At 38.3% G+C, this 21,517-nt stretch overlaps 1 protein-coding gene across 2 annotated transcripts in view; it reads left to right on the top strand.

Annotated features, from left to right (window-relative positions):
- The window catches only part of LOC126235662 (probable multidrug resistance-associated protein lethal(2)03659), a 338,456-nt gene extending 317,225 nt beyond the window's left edge, over positions 1–21,231 (top strand). For both annotated transcript variants that reach the window (XM_049944383.1, XM_049944382.1), the window contains exons 23-25: positions 1,578–1,707; positions 6,768–6,878; positions 20,270–21,231. In XM_049944383.1, coding sequence (XP_049800340.1) covers positions 1,578–1,707; positions 6,768–6,878; positions 20,270–20,290 — 262 coding nt within the window. In that variant the 3' untranslated portion in view covers positions 20,291–21,231. The remainder of the gene's footprint in view (positions 1–1,577; positions 1,708–6,767; positions 6,879–20,269) is intronic.
- Positions 21,232–21,517: the final 286 nt, after the last annotated feature.

Genomic DNA, 21,517 nt, shown 5'->3' on the forward strand with positions numbered 1-21,517 from the left:
TTCATACATTACTCTTTCAATTACTTTAGAGGAATCTGACAAGAATGACACTGGCCTATAATTATTTATGTCAGCTGTATTATCCTTTTTCTGAAGTGGCTTTATTATGGAGAGTTTTAGTTTTGATGGGAACACCCCTGTCGTCAAAGAAGTAGTAATAATGTCAGTTAGGTTAGTATTTTTACTGGTATAACTATGTTTGATTACCTTGTCTGGAATTCTGTCAATACCACAAGACATTTTATTTTTTAGTTTATTAATAGCATTTCTAACTTCACATTCTGTTGTTGGGTACATGAACATAGTCTTTTCACAAGATAGCACATTTTATGTTTTTGTTGTTTGAATTGCACAGACTTTTAATTAGGTTCAGTGCTATGTTCACATAATGTTCCTTGAATATATTGGCTATCTGTTGAGCATCTTCTATTACTTTACCCTCACTTTTAATTTTGAAATTATGGGTCTTGGTTTTACATTTTCCTGCACTATTGTTTATAACCTTCCAAATCGATTTTGATTTATTGCTACCCTTGTTAATGTATGAATCATTGCTTAGCCTTTTTGCTGCCTGTAAAACTTTCCTATAGATCTTTCTATATTTCCTATAGTATGGTTTTATTGTTGTATTTATTTTAGCATGTTTGCTTAGTTTTCCAAAGGTGATTGCTGATTTTTTAATCCCTTGGGTTACCCATGTGTTTGTCTTCGCACTGACTTTAATTCTTTTTAACAGGAACACCACATTGTACCAATATTTATAATCAGTGAGAAAACTGTCATACTTCTTGTCTATGTCATCAGTTTGTTCTACACCGGACTGCACCCTTTTTAGCATACTATTAAATACCCTTATGTTGTTTGCATTAATAAGCCTTCTTTGTACATATTTTTCAGTGACTGTGCATTTCTTATTGTTCTCATTCCGTATCATCATTTTTAAAGCCATATGGTCAGAAAAGCCTGTATCTGTTTCTTCAATATTGTACTCACAGCTTTGTTTGTTGGTAAATATCTGATCAAGTGTTTTATGCATATCCCACTTGATGCACTTAAGTGCAGACAGACACATGACTACTTTTAAAGCAATTTATCCACTTGTCAATTTTTAGTTCACTGTGACAATGGACAATGGTAAAGCTGCACTCTGTAAATAATCTCTTCAACTTCAGTCCCTTCAGAATATTGAAAATCGCCTCATTTCTTTCTTGGTGCATACTGACAACAGTTATAATAAAATGCACTGAAATCACTGCAAGTAGATCTAATTACTAAAGTGACAGAGCAGATGCAGAAAAACAACAGTGAGGTTGTGTCAGTGCTGTCAAACTGAACAGCACAACAATATTTGCCTTTACTGGCTGACTTGCCAATATATTTTCTCTGCTCAAAGTGTGTCTGTTTGTTTGGTTTTTCATTAATGTGTCTTTAAAACAAACAAATCAAGTTCTAAAATGCTTAAAAAATTAATTATATCCTTAACATAAATGCATTTATAGATACTTTTATAAATACTTTAGAGTATGTAACATGTACTTCATAGCACATTAGCTTTACAGTGTTGTTTGTTTGCACAGAACTGATGGACTCATTCAAACCACAATCCGTACAAAGTTCAAGGCATGTACAGTGCTAACAATTGCTCACAGACTGAACACAATTATGGATTCTGATAAAGTACTCGTTATGGATTCTGGGACTATGGTGGTAAGTATACACAATAAACAGTAGTATTATTAAAAACATCTTTTGCCACTATTCATTGACACAGTATTTCTATACATGTATTAATAAATTACTTGAGGTGTGACAAGAATGTCTGTTGACACGAAATGATTGGGTAATATATCTTAGTTTCATACATACTTTAATTAGTAAAAGTAACAACTCACTGAATAGTTGAGCTGCTACATCATTGACAGGCACATAAATAAGCCATATGTCTTTGCTAGATTTTGAAATCCTACTTGAGAGGTAGAGTACAGACCTTATAAATAAATAAAATATAAATAAAAAACTTTTTTTATTTTAAATTCAGTGCATTAGTGTTTGTAAAATGATTCTTTCATATAGTGTCCATTAAAAAAAATGACGATCATTCTACTTGGGACCTGCGGAAGGTACATTAGCTTATTTGTTTCAATTGTAAATATTTGTCATGTATTATTGTCATGTATTATTGTTTCTGACATGTTCTACATCATGAAGGACCTCCTCACTACGGATCAATTGAAATTCACTACAGATCAATTGGAATGAAAGTAAATCTAATCTAATCCAAAACACACAAACACGAAACTGTATAGTTACAATGCCCCAACTGACTATATATTTCACGCACTGCAACACAACTGGAGTGAGAGGTTATGTCATTTGGAGTGAACGAGAGGGAAGAGGAAGTGGGGAATCTGAGGAAGGATGGAATAAGACTCCAGCAGTGGGAGGGGCAGTTTAGGAAGGATTGTGGGTAGGATGTTTCTCATTTCCAGGCATTACGATATGTTTAATTGGCTGCTGACAGATCTACAGCCGCACTCACTCTTGCACTTCCTCATCTATCTGAATTCAATGTCCATATATGTCTTTCTTCAGGTCACCAAAGACCTGAAAAGCACATGGTGAAAGATCCGGGTTGTACAAAGATGTTGCAGAGTTTCCCCACCACATAGCCAATGTATAGTCTTCATCTGATTGGCAATGCGGGGGGTGTGCACTATTGTGCAACAGGATGACCCTGTGTCACAGCATTCCTGGCCACTTTGGCTTTATGGCATGTCTCAGTTTCTGTGAAGTGTCTTCATAGCACTACACATTGATTATGGTTGCATCCTCGAGGAACTAGACAAGCAGGATGCTCTGAAGTCAAAGAAGTCATCATGGCCTTACTGGAACTTGTGTGAACAGCTTTGGATTTATTTTGTGGTGGAGATGTGAGATGTTTTACTGTTGGCTTTGCTGTTTGCCCTCAGGCTGTTGGAATGCAATCAGATAGACTCATTCTGTTGCACAGTATCACCCCCCCCCCCCCCCCCTACTGCCAAACAGACAAAGGCTACACTTCAGCAGATTTGCTTGGGGAACACTGCAACATACACTGTACAGTTTGGATCTTTCACTGCTTGATTTTCACATCTCAGTTGGATGAGGAAGAGTTAGAGTGGATGCTGTTGGGCAGCTGACAGTGGCCAGCTGAGTTTTCTAAAAAATAAAAATTGCCCATTTCATTTCCCATTTGGGATAAATGCCTTAATGCATGTGGTGTGATTTTGAATGGGACAATTCCATAGTCCCATTTCGGTGGGTGTTCAGTTTTAATTTGACTGCCCTTCATAGTAGAATCACCTACTAAATATGGTTCAGTTGTTGCAATCCAAGATGATACTGAGTGATGACGGAAGTTCTCCTCTGCAACTGGTTCCTGGGGCTGACTGATGGATATCTTTTGCGGGGCTTTGGCTACTTATCATCATGCCCAAATATTAGGAACATCCTACTCACAATACTTTCTACCCCTCCCACAGTGTTATAGCATCACCCACCCACTTTACACAATGTCCTAGTCCATCCTTGTGCCACAGGTACTCGCAGCCTCTTGTCACATGGATCATACCCTGTGGAAGACGCAGGTGCAAGAGCTGTCCGAAACATCTATCCTGCACATATTACTCCCGTCTCATCACAGGCTTATCCTGTCCTATCAGAACAGTCACATCATGTGCAATTTTTTCTGTAATTTCTGCACATCACTTTTTTGGAGGGTTGGGGAAGGGTTGGAGAAGGAGCATAAGGTTCATGACCTAATGAAAACTATTGTACTAACCACTGATGTAAACAAATTATCATTATTATTTATATGAATACATTGTGTCTGTTCTTTCAGGTAGCCAAAGCAGCTAACACGACCACCCACATAAAGCAGGAAATCTGGGTTCGAATCCCAGTCTGGCGCAAATTTTCATTGTCATCATTCCCTTATACAGTTCATTGGTATTCGTATATGCAACTGTGAATATACTTCATAAGGGACCATAGTCATCACAGTGCGTGCATGACTGTCCAAAGGAACATTGCATCATTCTTCTTAACAACATAGGCACTGCAATATTGTATTTCCATTGTTGTTTTACATTTTATTTTCCTTATTTCTTCACAAATGATGTTGATAATCATTTTAAATAGCACAAAACATTTGACTTTAATGGAAAACATCTTTGCTCCTAAATTTCTGTGGGTCCAAGTGACCAAATTAACAGTATTAGAGAACGAAAGTTGCTACTCACCATATAGCGGAGATACTGAGTTGTGATAGGCACAACAAAAAGAGTCACACAATTATAGCTTTTTGCTGATGTGTGTGCAAGTTGCATTTGTGTGTATGTGTGTGTGTGTGTGTGTGTGTGTGTGTGTGTGTGTGTGTTGTTGTTGTTGTTGTTGTTGTTGTTGTTGTGCCTGTAGCAGCTCAGCCTCTCCGTTATATGGTGAGTAGCAACTTTCCTTCTCTAATATTGTTACATTCCATCCTGGATTTTCCATTGTTTGACCAAATTAACACTATTATGAAAAGGATGATATCCATATGTAAATTTGGCTACATGCTGATGATTTACAAGCTCTTTTTTAAAAGAAAAATAATACAGACAGGACTCACTAATTCCTACCCCTGCCTTCTATTTATTACAAAAATAGAAACTCCGTTCAACAGAAGGAGTCATCTAGGAGAAACTTTTTCTATTTGTTTTTAACTTTAATTTTGCTGTCTTCAGACAATTTATATCACTGGATAAGTGATCAAAATTTTTGCTGGCAGCACTGTGCATCCCTTTTTCTGCTAAAGATAACTTTAAGTTGTTTTAGAAGCTGCAGAACGAATTTTTTTAGTAATTTTGAAGTTCCCATCCTACTTATTATTTCTTCGTCAACAGTTACATTTATCATTAGTTAGTACCTCTTGATGTACAGCACTGAACACTGAATAGATTGTGTTTGAAACAGAGAGAGAGAGAGAGACCATTTACAGAAAATCACCCACAAACTTCTTAGGAACATTATTTATCATTGCTTCTGTTGCTGTATGTGTGTTTGAATTGATTACAATATTTTTTTATTTATTTTATTTCTTTGTTTGCAGTCCATAGACAATCAGTTTTTGGACAATGTCATAGCTTTTAGTTCACATATACAAAGGTTTAGTTAATGTGCGTAAGTGCACACATTGATATAAATAGTGAAGGCCAGAAATTATCATTTTTTTGTTGCAAAAACAAACTTATGCTATATACGCTGTTGCCTGAGACTGCAGTCATGTATGTGTGAGTTGCATTTCCGTGAGTGTGTATGTGCGTGCTTTTGTCATCTAATTTTGACGAAGGCCTTAATGGCCAAAAGCTGTATTTGTGACAGTCTTTTTGTTGTGCCTATCTGTGACTCAGCGTCTCTGCTATATGGTGAGTGGCAACTTCCCTTTTCACAATATTGTTACATTCCATCCTGGATTTTCCATGTTTGTTCTTACTTTGATATAATGTGTGGAGATCAGAAATTATAATTTTTGTATTGCTAAAATAAACTTATATAAACTGTTTTACAAAGGGATATTACAACTTGAAATCTTCTACTGAATTATAGCTTTTCTCCATTAATAAATGCTTAGATTTATTCTTTAAAGTGTTTAAAGTAACTGTCTTGAGGTCAGATGGAAGTCTCTTATAAAAAATGGTTCCTATTGTACGTGGACTATGGGCTGCAGCATTTTTTCACTTGCAATTCTGTGAAAATTTTTCTTTCCCCATGTATTGTACCTATGTACATTACTATTTGTTACATTATATTCTGGATTTTGTTTCACAAACATTATTGCCTACACAATGTATATAGCATAGGTGGTTAGTATTTTATATTTTCTGAAGATTTCTCTACAAGGCTCTCTCCTGTTTACCTTGACTACTGCTCTTGCTGCTTTTTTTAGTAGTCTGAAAAGCCTGTCTGTATAGATAGCTGGTGCCCCACCCTGTATCTCAATACCATGCTTAAGATGTGAATGTATCATTCCAAAGCATATTTGTCTCAAACTATTATGGTCTAGGAAGGCTTAGATTCTTTTTATTCATTAGATACACTTTGTACTGGTTTTCTTACAAATATGGTCTATATGGTCTCTTCATGACAGGTGTTTGTCAACAATTATGCCCAGAAATTTGTGTTTGTTTGTGAAGAATTAAGGGCAAGGGAGGTGAGATAGAGTTCTGTTGATGTTATGACTATAGCTAGTGTCATCTGTAACTCTTCTTGTTGTATATTAGTTGGAATGTCATTTAAACATATGAGAAACAACAGTGGACCTAAGATTGGGTGTTGTGGAATCTTATACGTGATTTCCCCCTAGTAAGAAGAGTCTTGCCTATTTACATTGATAGAATTATTAAATACAACGTGCTGCATTTGGTTAGATATGATATTATCCATTGGTTGGCTATACCACCAATTCCATTATATCTCAGTTATCTAGGAAAATATTGTGATTCACAATATCAAATACCTTAGACAGGTCACAGAAAAAAGTGACTCCTGTTATTTTGTTTTTTAATACCTGTAAAATATGGTAAATGAATGTGTTGGTTCTGACATCTTTCTTTGGATGTTTCTGTGTTTATTTTGTAATACTCTGTAATCTCAGTAGCCAAAGTTATCACATAACTCTATTTATTGATTTGTGTATATTCTTACTGGCTGATGTTCATTACAAAAATAATATTTCATGCTTTTTATAGGAATATGCACATCCTCATGTACTGCTACAATTCCCAGAGGGCTATTTCTACAAAATGGTTGAACAAACAGGGGAGTCAATGGCTGCCCAATTGGCTAAAGTAGCAGAAGAGGTGAGTGGAATGTTTTATTTGTTGAGATTTTTGCCCCTCTCATCGACAATATTTTAGAGAATAGCTTTTAACAGTTTCTCAGTGCCTATAAGCAAACAGACAAGGCAGTCTGTTGTTTGCAAATGCTGGCTGATATTTAAACAGGATAAATGCAATATAATCCACACCAACAAAAAGAGACGTTTATTGTCTATTTACAACATATTCATCTATCATTCATATTCTGCTGTTATGCCACATGAACTAATGCATGTAAGGTAATGTAATACAGTGTAATATATTTTAAATTTTACTTTGTAATCCCCTTGATTCAAGTAGTAAATTTCACATGATAGGCAGCTTTGGGAAGAACAAAATAGATCCAAAAGAATGATAACATAATTAGAAAGAAAATGGGTACAATGGTTTTAAACTGGTTACTTTGAAGATTTCCAAGAGTGGTAGCATTTCTGTCTCCATAACACAATATTTGAAATATTGTATTTGCTATGACTACAACAGTACATATTTCACTAACCACCCATTTTACATTGTTTAAGGACTGAAATTTTCGTTTAGTAGTCTGAAAATAGCCTGCTAAAATAAAAAGTAGTGAAACCCATCTATGAAGCTGGAGATGTGTAAATTACTTCTTACTGTAGATCCATTTTCCTCATCACAGTTTTTTAAAAGATATATTTTTTAAAATTAACCAAATGGTTTTTTAGCCTTGTTTCACAGTTTTTTTTAAAAAGCCACCTGCAGTATAATAACCACCTATTTTTGTAGTAGACCATAAAGTTATGATTATGAAACAAAAATGTTAGAGTATCAGTTGCGTCCCTCCTGCATGGATAGAGCCAATTTTTTGCAAATCGAAAGCAGAGGGTCAAACTGTAAATCTTTACCACAGGAATAAAACTAACCTAACTAGGGAAAACATACAATGTGAATTTCCAAAAGATTTGATAATGATTGTACGTCTACTCTTAAACTGCATGTCACTTTTCTAGCACTCTGAAGGTGTATTCATTAATGTAATGTTGCTAATGACACTAGCATACTAATTATGTACAGAAACAGTTTGTGTTGGACATGCTTCCATAAATGTTTGATGCTGCATTGTATGATACACAGCTGTACTTATTACTTTATGTAGCTTATCAATTTCAGTCAAATTCAAAACATCCTTGTAACATAAAGCCTATTCAACTGTATATTCCACAGATTCAATTACTAATTATTCTGAAATATTTTGTTTAAATACAACATAACTTAAAACAAACGTGTCCCCTGTTTCTCTTGGATAATGAATAACTGTGGTTCAAGATGGAAAAAATAGTGTCCTGACTTTGCCTAAGGGTAAAAATGTGGTTATATTCACACATCAAAAAAGGTTTTGCATCACCCCGGTTCCCAGAACTCCTGAAGACAGACGTCCTAGAACTCCTGAAGATAGACGTTGCCTGTGGATATTGTATCACAGACACAGTCCCTTTGACTGCTCAAAGATAGCTACTTATTTGAAGAAAACCCTTTCAGTGAATCAACTGTGGAAGCAGGAAATAAGGTTATTTCCTCTATAAGGGAGAAAAAAGGGATAAGTGGATAAAAACTATAGAAAACTTGGATCTCAAAAGATCAGCCATAAAGCTTGGAGACTTCTGAGCTGCCTAAACAATGATCTGACTACTACCATTACACATCATAATATCACTGCCAATCAAATAGCACATCAGTTACTGATGAATGGGAATCCAACACACAAATTACAAAAACAGAAATTGCAAAGAAAAGAGCAAGAGGAGAGTAATGACCTTACATCATCATTCAGCATGGAAGAACTACAGAAGGCTCTCAAACAAAGTAAAAATGGCAAATCAGCCGGCTTGGATGATACACGAACCGAGCAAATCAAACACTTCAGCTTATTTAATACAAGGAAATGGGTTCTCCAACTTCTCAATAACCGTGTAAGCAGAAACCAAATTCCAAAGATATAGCGAAAGAGTCAAGTGATTGCTTTGCTGAAACCTGGCAAAGAAGGAAATGATCCAAAGAATTTTAGACCAGTTGCACTACTTTGTCTCTTAACAAATTACTGGAAAGACTGATTTTGAACCGCCTATCACCTGCAATTGACCCCTCACTTATACATCAGCAATCTGGATTTCATCCAGGTAAAAGCTGTACTGGGCAACTGCTAAATCTCGCACAGTTTATGGAAGATGGCTTTGAAGCTCGGAAGGTGACAGGAGTGGCATTTGTTGACTTATCAGTGGTGTATGATATGGTCAATCACCAGCTACTACTAGTCAAGGTCTACAATGTGACGAAAGATTTAGGTCTAACCAGACTCATCACCTCCCTTCTGCAGAATCACAGAGGGTTCATCGAACCACCATTACAATTGTCTATTATTCCAATCTCATATAGCTCGCGGAAAGAATGAACACCTATATCTTTCCATACGAGCTCTGATTTCCCTTATTTTATCGTGGTGATCATTCCTCCCTATGTAGGTCAGTTTCAACAAAATATTTTTGCATTTGCAGGAGAAAGTTGGTGATTGGAATTTCGTGAGAAGATTCCGTTGCAACGAAAAACACCTTTCTTTTAATGATTTCCAACCCAAATCCTGTATCATTTCTGTGACATTCTCTCCCATATCGATAATACAAAAAGTGCTGCCTTTCTTTGAACTTTTTCGATGTACTCCATCAGTCCTATCTGGTAAGGATCCCACACCGTGCAGCAGTATTGTAAAAAAGGATGGACAAGTCTAGTGTAGGCAGTCTCCTTAGTAGGTCTGTTTCATTTTCTAAGTGTCCTGCCAATAAAACGCAGTCTATGGTTAGCCTTCCCCACAACATTTTCTATGTGTTCTTTCTAATTTAAGTTGTTTGTAATTGTAATACCTAGGTATTTAGTTGAATTTACGGCTTTTAGATTTGACTGATTTATCGTGTAACCGAAGTTTGACGAGTTCCTTTTAGCACTCATGTGGGTGACCTCACACTTTTCATTATTTAGGGTCAACTGCCACTTTTCACACCATTCCGATATCTTATCTAAATTGTTTTGCAGTTTGATCTGAACTTCTGATGACTTTATTAGTCAATCAACGACAGCGTCATCTGCAAACAACCGAAGATGGTTGCTCAGATTGTCTCCAGAATCGTTTATATAGATAAGGAACAGCAAAGGGCCTATAACACTACGCTGGGGAACGCCAGAAATCACTTCTGTTTTACTCGATGACTTTCCGTCAATTACTATGAACTGTGACCTCTCTGACAGGAAATCACAAATCCAGTCACATAACTGAGACGATATTCCATAAGCACGCAATTTCACGACGAGCCGCTTGTGTGGTACAGTGTCAAAAGCCTTCTGGAAATCCAGAAATACGGAACCAATACGAAATCCCTTGTCAATGGCACTCAGCACTTCATGTGAATAAAGAGCTAGTTGTGTTTCAGAGGAATGATGTTTTCTAAACCCATGTTGACTGTGTGTCAATAGACCATTTCCTTCAAGGTAATTCATAATGTTCGAGCACAATATATGTTCTAAAACCCTGCTGCATATCGACGTTAATAATATTGGCCTGTAATTTAATGGATTACTCCTACTACCTTTCTTGAATATTGGTGTGACCTGTGCAACTTTCCAGTCTTTGGGTACGGATCTTTCGTCGAGCGAACGGTTGTATATGATTGTTAAGTATGGAGCTAATGCATCAGCATGTTTGGCAAGGAACCTATTTGGTGTACAGTCTGGAGCAGAAGACTTGCTTTTATTAAGTGATTTGAGTTGCCTCACTACTCCGAGGATATTTACTTCTACATTACTCGTGTTGGCAGCTGTTCTCAATTCGAAGTCTGGAGTATTTACTTCGTCTTCTTTTGTGAAGGCATTTTGGAAGGCTGTGTTTAGTAACTCTGCTTTGGCAGCACTGCCTTCAATAGCATCTCCATTGCTATCGCTTAGAGAAGGCATTGATTGTTTATTCCGCTAACATACTTCACATACGGCCAGAATCTCTTTGGATTTTCTGTCAGGCTTCGAGACAAAGTTTCGTTGTGGAAACTGTTATAGGCATCTCGCATCGAAGTCCACACTAAATTTCGAGATTCTATAAAAGATTGGCAATCTTGGGGATTTTGTGTTTGCTTAAATTTGGCATGTTTGTTTCATTGTTTCTGCAACAGTGTTCTAACCCATTTTGTGTACCAAGGAGGATCAGCTCCATCGTTTGTTAATTTATTGGTATAAACGTCTCAATTGCTGCCAATACTATTTCTTTGAATTTAAGCCACATCTGGCCTACACTTATCTTATTAATTTGGAATGAGTGGAGAGTGTCTCTTAGGAAGGCATCAAGCAAATTTTTATCTGCTTTTTGGAATAGGTATATTTTTCGCGTATTTTTTGAGGATCTGGGGATTACAATATTCAGTCTTGCTACGACAGCCCTATGTTCACCAATCCCTGAATTGGTTTTGATGTTCGTTATTAACTCAGGATTATTTGTTGCTAAGAGGTCAAGTGTGTTCTGACAACCATTTACTATTTGCGTGGGCTCATGAACTAACTGCTCGAAATAATTTTCATAGAATGCATTTAGCACAATTTCGGATGATATTTTATGCATACCTCCGGAATTAAACATGTATTTTCGCCACCATATTGAGGGTAAATTAAAGTCTCCACCATCTATTATCGTATGAGTCGGGTATGTGTTTGAAATGAAACTCAAGTTTTCTTTAAACCATTCAGCTACTGAATTGGGAGGTCGGTAAAAGGATCCTATTATTATTTAATTCCAGTTGCTACTCTGCCCATACTCACTCATGTTAAGCTACTTCTAACAGCAACAAACATGGCACTGCGAACTGTGTTTAGCCTATCCTTTCAGAACACCATTAGGTTCTTCACAAACATTTAAAAATTTCAGCTGAGCTTATATCCGGCTTTAGCCAGCTTTCAGTGCCTATAACGATTTGAGCATCAGTGCTTTCTATTAGCGCTTGGAGCTCTGGTACTTTCCCAAAACAGGTATGACAATTAAAAAATGTTATACCAATGATTCCTGTATCTACGTTCTTCCTGTGTTCAGCCGGAGCCCTTTGTGACTGAAGCCATTCTTGTGTTTTCCTGAGACTCTCTAACCTACAAAACCACCCAGTCCACATCACACAGACCCTGCTACCCATGTAGCCGCCTCCTGCATATAATGGACTCCTGACCCATTCAGCGGAAGCCAAAACCCAACCACCCTGTGGCGCAAGTCGAGGAATCTGCAGCCTACACAGTCGCAGAACCGTCTGAGCCTCTGATTCAGACCCTCCACTCGGCTCTGTACCAGAGGTCCGCAATGGGTCCTGTCGACTATGCTGCAAATGGTCAGCTCTGCTTTCATCTTGCAAGCAAGACTGGCAGCCTTCACCACTTCTGTTAGCCGCTCGAAACCTTGGAATGACTCCACCCGGTATGCACACGGAGGGCACATTGGATTCCTTACCCTCCTTGTCGGCCAAGTCCCTAAGGGGCCCCATAATGTGCCTGATACTGGAGCTCCCAGCTAACACTAATCCCACCCTCTGTGAATGCCCAGATCTTGCAGGCTGGGTGGTTTCCTCTGACACAGGACAGGCGACAGCATCTGGCTCAGCGACAGTGTCAGCCACAGACAGCAACTGGAACCTACTTGTCAGACAAACCGGGGAGGGGTGTGTGTGTGTGTGTGTGTGTGTGTGTGTGTGTGTGTGTGTGTGAACTGCACACTGCTTGTAAAAATGTATTTCTTATTTCCCTTTCATCATTTCCCTTTATATTTTCCTGCACTAGTAAACTGTTCTCCAGTATTTCATCAGATTCCTGTTAGGCGTTTGTTTGACCCACATCTCTAACCATTATTTTCTGTCATTTGGTATTATCTTCATATCATCTGGTAACACCTGACTTCCCTATGAATCTTATACATTCTTGTGTGATAAGAAATAAAACTGACATTGAACATTCATTGTCCACATAAAATATACTTCATGATTGCCCTCCTACATATATTTGTCAGAATGATAGATATTATTACCACAATGATTAAGGGGATTGGTATGATTTAATGGTTTAATACTCAATCATGAAGTGGAAACATTGTGAGAAATTGCCATGCCAAATCTTGTTTAAATAGGAGAAGGTCACAGTTATCATTTTATCTTACTCATCCACCCTTTCTAACAAATTAAAAGTTAAGTACCACCCATAGCAATCTCTCTATGCAATTTCATCCTCTTCTCCATATGAGCTTAATTGTGTAAATGTTCTCATATGCTTTGCCTTGAAATAAGGCAGCTTAGTACCAGAATACTACTTCTTGATGCTGAAGGAGTAGGCTTGAATTCTCACCTTATGGCTTGCATTTTTGAACACTTTGAAGACAATGATTTCCTCAAGCTTATGTCCCGCCCCCCACCTCCCCCCCCCCCCCCCCCCCCCCGCCCATGAACCATGGACCTTGCATTGGTGGGGAGGCTTCCGTGCCTCAACGATACAGATAGCCGTACCGTAGGTCCAACCACAACGGAGGGGTATCTGTTGAGAGGACAGACAAATGTGTGGTTCCTGAAGAGGGGCAGCAGCCTGTTCAGTAGTTGCAGGGGCAACAGTCTGGATGATTGACTGACCTGGCCTTGTAATGCTAACCAAAACGGCCTTGCTGTGCTGGTACTGCGAACGGCTGAAAGCAAGGGGAAACTACAGCCGTAATTTTTCCGAGGTCATGTAGCTTTACTGTATGATTAAATGATGGTGGCATCCTCTTGGGTAAAATATTCCGGAGGTAAAATAGTCCCCCATTCGGATCTCTGGGCGGGGACTACTCAAAAGGATGTCGTTATCAGGAGAAAGAAAACTGGCGTTCTATGGATCGGAGCATTGAATGTCAGATCCCTTAATCGGGCAGGTAGGTTAGAAAATTTAAAAAGGGAAATGGATAGGTTAAAGTTAGATATAGTGGGAATTAGTGAAGTTCGGTGGCAGGAGGAACAAGACTTCTGGTCAGGTGAATACAGGGTTATAAATTCAAAATCAAATAGGGGTAGTGCAGGAGTAGGTTTAATGATGAATAAAAATGTAGGAGTGCGGGTAAGCTACTACAGACAGCATAGTGAACACATTATTGTGGCCAAGATAGACACAAAGCCCACGCCTACTACAGTAGTACAAGTTTATATGCCAACTAGCTTTGCAAGATGATGAAGAAATTGATGAAATCTATGATGAGGTAAAAGAAATTATTCAGGTAGTGAAGGGAGATGAAAATTTAATAGTCATGGGTGACTGGAATTCGACAGTAGGAAACGGAAGAGAAGGAAACGTAGTAGGTGAATATGGATTGGGGCTAAGAAATGGAAGAGGAAGCCGCCTGGTAGAATTTTGCACAGAGCGTAACTTAATCATAGCTAACACTTGGTTCAAGAATCATGAAAGAAGGTTGTATACATGGAAGAAACCTGGAGATACTAGAAGGTTTCAGATAGATTATATAATGGAAAGACAGAGATTTAGGAACCAGGTTTTAAATTGTAAGATATTTCCAGGGGCAGATGGGGACTCTGACCACACTCTATTGGTTATGAACTGTAGATTAAAACTGAAGAAACTGCAAAAAGGTGGGAATTTAAGGAGATGGGACCTGGATAAACTGACAGAACCAGAGGTTGTAGAGAGTTTCAGGGAGAGCATTAGGGAAGGATTGACAAGAATGGGGGAAAGAAATACAGTAGAAGAAGAATGGGTAGCTTTGAGGGATGAAGTAGTGAAGGCAGCAGAGGATCAAGTAGGTAAAAAGACGAGGGCTAGTAGAAATCCTTGGGTAACAGAAGAGATACTGAATTTATTTGATGAAAGGAGAAAATATAAAAATGCAGTAAATGAAGCAGGCAAAAAGGAATACAAACGTCTCAAAAATAAGATCGACAGGAAGTGCAAAACGGCTAAGCAGGGATGGCTAGAGGACAAATGTAAGGATGTAGAGGGTTATCTCACTAGCGTAAGATAGATACTGCCTATAGGAAAATTAATGAGACCTTTGGAAAAAAGAGAACCACTCGTATGAATATCAAGAGCTCAGATGGAAACCCAGTTCTAAGCAAAGAAGGGAAAGCAGAAAGATGGAAGGAGTATATAGAGGGTCTATACAAGGGCAATGTTCTTGAGGACAATATTATGGAAATGGAAGAGGAGGTAGATGAAGAGGAAATGGAGATATGATATTGTGTGAAGAGTTTGACAGAGCACTGATAGACCTAAGTCGAAACAAGGCCCCGGGAGTAGACAACATTCCAATAGAATTACTGACAGCCTTGGGAGAGCCAGTTCTGACAAAACTCTACCATCTGGTGAGCAAGATGTATGAGACAAGCGAAATTCCCTCAGACTTCAAGAAGAATACAATAATTCCAATCCCAAAGAAAGCAGGTGTTGACAGATGTGAAAATTACCGAACTATCAGTTTAATAAGTCACAGCTGCAAAATACTAACAAGAATTCTTTACAGACGAATGGAAAAACTGGTAGAAGCCGACCTCGGGGAAAATCAGTTTGGATTCCGTAGAAATGTTGGTACACGTGAGGCAATACTGACCCTGCGACTTATCTTGCTGTTGTTGTTGTGGTCTTCAGTCCTGAGACTGGTTTGATGCAGCTCTCCATGCTACTCTATCCTGTGCAATCTTCTTCATCTCCCAGTACCTACTGCAACCTACATCCTTCTGAATCTGCTTAGTGTATTCATCTCTTGGTCTCCCTCTACGATTTTTACCCTCCACACTGCCCTCCATGCTAAATTTGTGATCCCTTGATGCCTCAAAACATGTCCTACCAACCGATCCCTTCTTCTAGTCAAGTTGTGCCACAAACATCTATTCTCCCCATTCCTATTCAATACCTCCTCATTAGTTACGTGATCTACCCACCTTATCTTCAGCATTCTTCTGTAGCACCACATTTTGAAAGCTTCTATTCTCTTCTTGTCCAAACTAGTTATCGTCCATGTTTCACTTCCATACATGGCTACACTCCATACAAATACTTTCAGAAACGACTTCCTGACACTTAAATCTATACCCGATGTTAACAAATTTCTCTTCTTCAGAAACGATTTCCTTGCCATTGCCACTCTTCATTTTATATCCTCTCTACTTCGACCAACATCAGTTATTTTACTCCCTAAATACCAAAACTCCTTTACTACTTTAAGTGTCTCATTCCCTAATCTAATTCCCTCAACATCACCCGATTTAATTTGACTACATTCCATTATCCTCGTTTTGCTTTTGTTGATGTTCATCGTATATCCTTCTTTCAAGACACTGTCCTTTCTGTTCAACTGCTCTTCCAAGCCCTTTGCTGTCTCTGACAGAATTACAATGTCATCGGCAAACCTCAAAGTTTTTACTTCTTCTCTATGAATTTTAATACCTACTCCGAATTTTTCCTTTGTTTCCTTTACTGCTTGCTCAATATACAGATTGAATAACATCGGGGACAGGCTACAACCCTGTCTCACTCCTTTCCCAACCACTGCTTCCCTTTCATGCCCCTCGACTCTTATAACTGCCATCTGGTTTCTGTACAAATTGTAAATAGCCTTTCGCTCCCTGTATTTTACCCCTGCCACCTTCAGAATTTGAAAGAGAGTATTCCAGTTAACATGGTCAAATGCTTTCTCTAAGTCTACAAATGCTAGAAGCGTAGGTTTGCCTTTCCTTAATCTTTCTTCTAAGATAAGTCGTAAGGTTAGTATTGCCTCACGTGTTCCAACATTTCTACGGAATCCAAACTGATCTTCCCCGAGGTCCGCTTCTGCCAGTTTTTCCATTCGTCTATAAAGAATTCACATTAGTATTTTGCAGCTGTGACTTATTAAACTGATAGTTTGGTAATTTTCACATCTGTCAACACCTGCTTTCTTTGGGATTGGAATTATTATATTCTTCTTGAAGTCTGAGGGTATTTCGCCTGTCTCATACATCTTGCTCACCAGATGGTAGAGTTTTGTCATGACTGGCTCTCCCAAGGTCATCAGTAGTTCTAATGGAATGTTGTTTACTCCCGGGGCCTTGTTTCGACTCAGGTCTTTCAGTGCTCTGTCAAACTCTTCACGCAGTATCATATCTCCCATTTCATCTACATCCTCTTCCATTTCCATAATATTGTCCTCAAGTACATTGCCCCTGTATAAACCTTCTATATACTCCTTCCACCTTTCTGCCTTCCCTTCTTTGCTTAGAACTGGGTTGCCATCTGAGCTCTTGATATTCATACAAGTGGTTCTCTTCTCTCCAAGGGTCTCTTTAATTTTCCTGTAGGCAGTATCTATCTTACCCCTAGTGAGACAAGCCTCTATATCCTTATATTTGTCCTCTAGCCATCCCTGCTTAGCCATTTTGCACTTCCTGTCGATCTCATTTTTGAGACGTTTGTATTCCTTTTTGCCTGCTTCATTTACTGCATTTTTATATTTTCTCCTTTCATCAGTTAAATTCAATATTTCTTCTGTTACCCAAGGATTTCTATTAGCCCTCGCCTTTTTACCTACTTGATCCTCTGCTGCCTTCATTACTTCATCCCTCAGAGTTACCCATTCCTCTTCTACTGTATTTCTTTCCCCCATTCCTGTCAATTGTTTCCTTATGCTCTCCCTGAAACTCTCTACAACCTCTGGTTCTTTCAGTTTATCCAGGTCCCATCTCCTTAAATTCCCACCTTGTTGCACTTTCTTCAGTTTCAATCTGCAGTTCATAACCAATAGATTGTGGTCAGAATCCACATCTGCCCCTGGAAGAGTCTTACAATTTAAAACCTGGTTCCTAAATCTCTGTCTTACCATTATATAATCTATCTGATACCTTTTAGTATCTCCAGGATTCTTCCAGGTATACAACCTTCTTTTATGATTCTTGAACCAAGTGTTAGCTATGATTGAGTTATATTCTGTGCAAAATTCTACAAGGCGGATTCCTCTTCCATTTCTTCCCCCCAATCCATATTCACCTACTATGTTTCCTTCTCTCCCTTTTCCTACTGACTATTAAATTTTCGTCTCCCTTCACTACCTGAATAATTTCTTTTATCTCGTCATACATTTCTTCAATTTCTTCATCATCTGCAGAGCTAGTTGGCATATAAACTTGTACTACTGTAGTAGGCATGGGCTTTGTGTCTATCTTGGCCACAATAATGCGTTCACTATGCTGCTTGCAGTAGCTAACCCGCACTCCTATTTTTTTATTCATTATGAAACCTTCTCCTGCATTACCCCTATTTGATTTTGTATTTATAACCCTGTATTCACCTGACCAAAAGTCTTGCTCCTCCTGCCACCGAACTTCACTAATTCCCACTATATCTAACTTTAACCTATCCATTTCCCTTTTTAAATTTTCTAACCTACCTGCCCGATTACGGGATCTGACATTCCACGCTCCAATCCGTAGAACGCCAGTTTTCTTTCTCCTGATAATTACGTCCCCTTCAGTAGTCCCCGCCCGGAGATGCGAATGGGGGACTATTTTACCTCCGGAATATTTTACCCAAGAGGACACCATCATCATTTAATCATACAGTAAAGCTGCATGTCCTCGCGACAAATTACGGCTGTAGTTTCCCCTTGCTTTCAGCCGTTCGCAGTACCAGCACAGCAAGGCCGCTTTGGTTAATGTTACAAGGCCAGATCAGTCAATCATCCAGACTGTTGCCCCTGCAACTACTGAATAGGCTGCTGCCCCTCTTCAGGAACCACATGTTTGTCTGGCCTCTAACAGATACCCCTCCGTTGTTGTTGTACCTACGGTACGGCTATCTGTATCGCTGAGGCACGCAAGCCTCCCCACCGACGGCAAGGTCCATGGTTCATGGGGGGGCGATTTATCTTAGAAGAAAGATTAAGGAAAGGCAAACCTATGTTTCTAGCATTTGTAGACTTAGCGAAAGCTTTTGACAATGTTGATTGGAATACTCTCTTTCAATTTCTGAAGGTGGCAGCGGTAAAATACAGGGAGCAAAAGGCTATTTACAATTTGTACAGAAACCAGATGGCAGTTATAACAGTCGAGGGGCATGAAAAGGAAGCAGTGGTTGGGAAGTGAGTGAGACAGGGTTGTAGTGTCTCCCTGATGCTATTCAATCTGTATATTGAGCAAGCAGTAAAGGAAACAAAAGAAAAGTTCGGAGTAGGTATTAAAATCCATGGAGAAGAAATGAAAACCTTGAGGTTCGCCGATGACATTGTAATTCTGTCAGGGACAGCAAAGGACTTGGAAGAGCAGTTGAACGGAATGGACAGTGTCTTGAAAGGAGGATATAAGATGAACATCAACAAAAGCAAAACGAGGATAATGGAATGTAGTCGAATTAAGTCGGGTGATGCTGAGGAAGTTAGATTAGGAAATGAGATACTTAAAGTAGAAAGGAGTTTTGGTATTTGGGGAGCAAAATAACTGATGATGGTCGAAGTAGAGAGGATATAAAAAGTAGACTGGCAATGGCAAGGAAAGCGTTTCTGAAGAAGAGAAATTTGTTAACATCGAGTATAAATTTAAGTGTCAGGAAGTCGTTTCTGAAAGTATTTGTATGGGGTGTAGCCACGTATGGAAGTGAAACGTGGACGATAAATAGTTTGGACAAGAAGAGAATAGAACCTTTTGAAATGTGGTGCTACAGAAGAATGCTGAAGATTAGATGGGTAGATCACATAACGAATGAGGAGGTATTGAATAGGATTGGTGAGAAGAGGAGTTTGTGGCACAACTTGACTAGATGAAGGGATCGGTTGGTAGGACATGTTCTGAGGCATCAAGGGATCACCAATTTAGTACTGGAGGGCAGCGTGGAGGGTAAAAATCGTAGAGGGAGACCAAGAGATGAATACACTAAGCAGATTCAGAAGGATGTAGGCTGCAGTAGGTACTGTGAGATGAAGAAGCTTGCACAGGATAGAGTAGCATGGAGAGCTGCATCAAACCAGTCTGAGGACTGAAGACACAACAACAACAGCAACATGTCTTTCACTTTCTTTCATTTTTTAATCTTTTTAAGTTATCTTTGTTTTTTCAGATTTTAGTTGAAAGTAATATTTCAATGAATTGTACTTTTCTGATTTTCATAATTATAGCACATAAATATTTCTTCATGAATATTCAGCTGTTCGTTATTTACTTACAAGTCAATTTTTGGCTTACAAGGCTGTGGAACATATTATGATTTCTTTTTTTAATTTATGAATTAAATTTTTTGGTCCATTGAATTCTTGGTTATCTGAAAAAATAACCTTTAACTTAAGTCTAATATCTGGTAAATTCAATATATTTGATATTTGAGTAATGTATACTTTTTTCTCATTCCAGGCCTACAACAGGAAACCTTGAGGCAAATAAAAGCAGGAAAAAACTATTTGAAGCAGTGAAATCCTCATGCTGCAGCTATATCAAGCTGGTACATTTTTGGAAGCTAAGCAACTGGAGAAGAGAGAACGATTCATGATGCCACCTAAGTTCATACATAATTTAGCAATAACAAACTCACAAGCACCACAAAATATGTTCAAAGAACATTCCTGCTGTGAAATAGCACCTTGGCTGAAAGTTGGGGAAACTTGTGGTTCTTTTTCTCAGATAAAGAATAGTGTAAATACATGGAGCCATAGATCTTTACAGTAATCCAGATTAGCTGTTGCGGACTGAATCAGCACTGGAAAAATGGAGACATATTGACAAACAACAAAAAGTTGCATTGCGCTCAGCAGCAAGTGCCTTATATGCTATACTCTAGTCATATTGTATAATGTGGCTGTGTTTTTCTTCTGTGAGATGTGTTATGTGGTCTGATTATTGTGTGTGAACAGAATGATGTATGAACATCTATTTGTGCAATTAATAACAGTATTATGAAAAGAGTAGATTGTTACTCACCATATAGAGGAGACAATGAACCACAGACAGGTACAACAAAAAGACTGCAAAACATTTTAGCTTTTGGCTAAAAGGCCTTCTTCTGAAGCAGGAAAGCACAAACACATTCACACAGGCACAACTCCCATACAAATGATCACTGCCTCTGGCCACTGTGGTGTCTGGCCATAGTGGTAAGTGACAGTGGTCATGTGAATGTGAGTTGTGCTTGTGTGAATGTGTGTGAGCATGTGTTTTCTGCTTCAGAAGAAGGCCTTTTGGCTGAAAGCTAAAATGTATAGAATTTATCCTTTTCATAATATTGTTGTTATTCCATCCTGGACTTACCATTGATTGGTTGTGCAATTAATAAGCTAGTTTTTATTTTTCTGTGTCCTGTGCATTTTCTACCCATATCTTGTACATATTTTCTAATAATAAACATTTAATTTTATTAAATAAAAGTTTTATCGTTATGTATCACCACAAATATATGAACTAAACGTGTTACAACATATATATTATATAACATGAAAAATTCAATTAAGAAAATTATTAAATTCATGGAGAGACTAAATGCTGGCCATAAGGTACATACAGGAGGTACAATAATGTATTTTTGTTTATAAAAACACGTAAAATAGGTCACAGCACATCTAGTTTTCATAACAATAGGTTTTTTTCTTCAGAGAGGATAGAGAAATT

The sequence above is a fragment of the Schistocerca nitens genome, chromosome 2 (assembly GCF_023898315.1).
Source record: "Schistocerca nitens isolate TAMUIC-IGC-003100 chromosome 2, iqSchNite1.1, whole genome shotgun sequence".
Classification (NCBI taxonomy): domain Eukaryota; kingdom Metazoa; phylum Arthropoda; class Insecta; order Orthoptera; family Acrididae; genus Schistocerca; species Schistocerca nitens.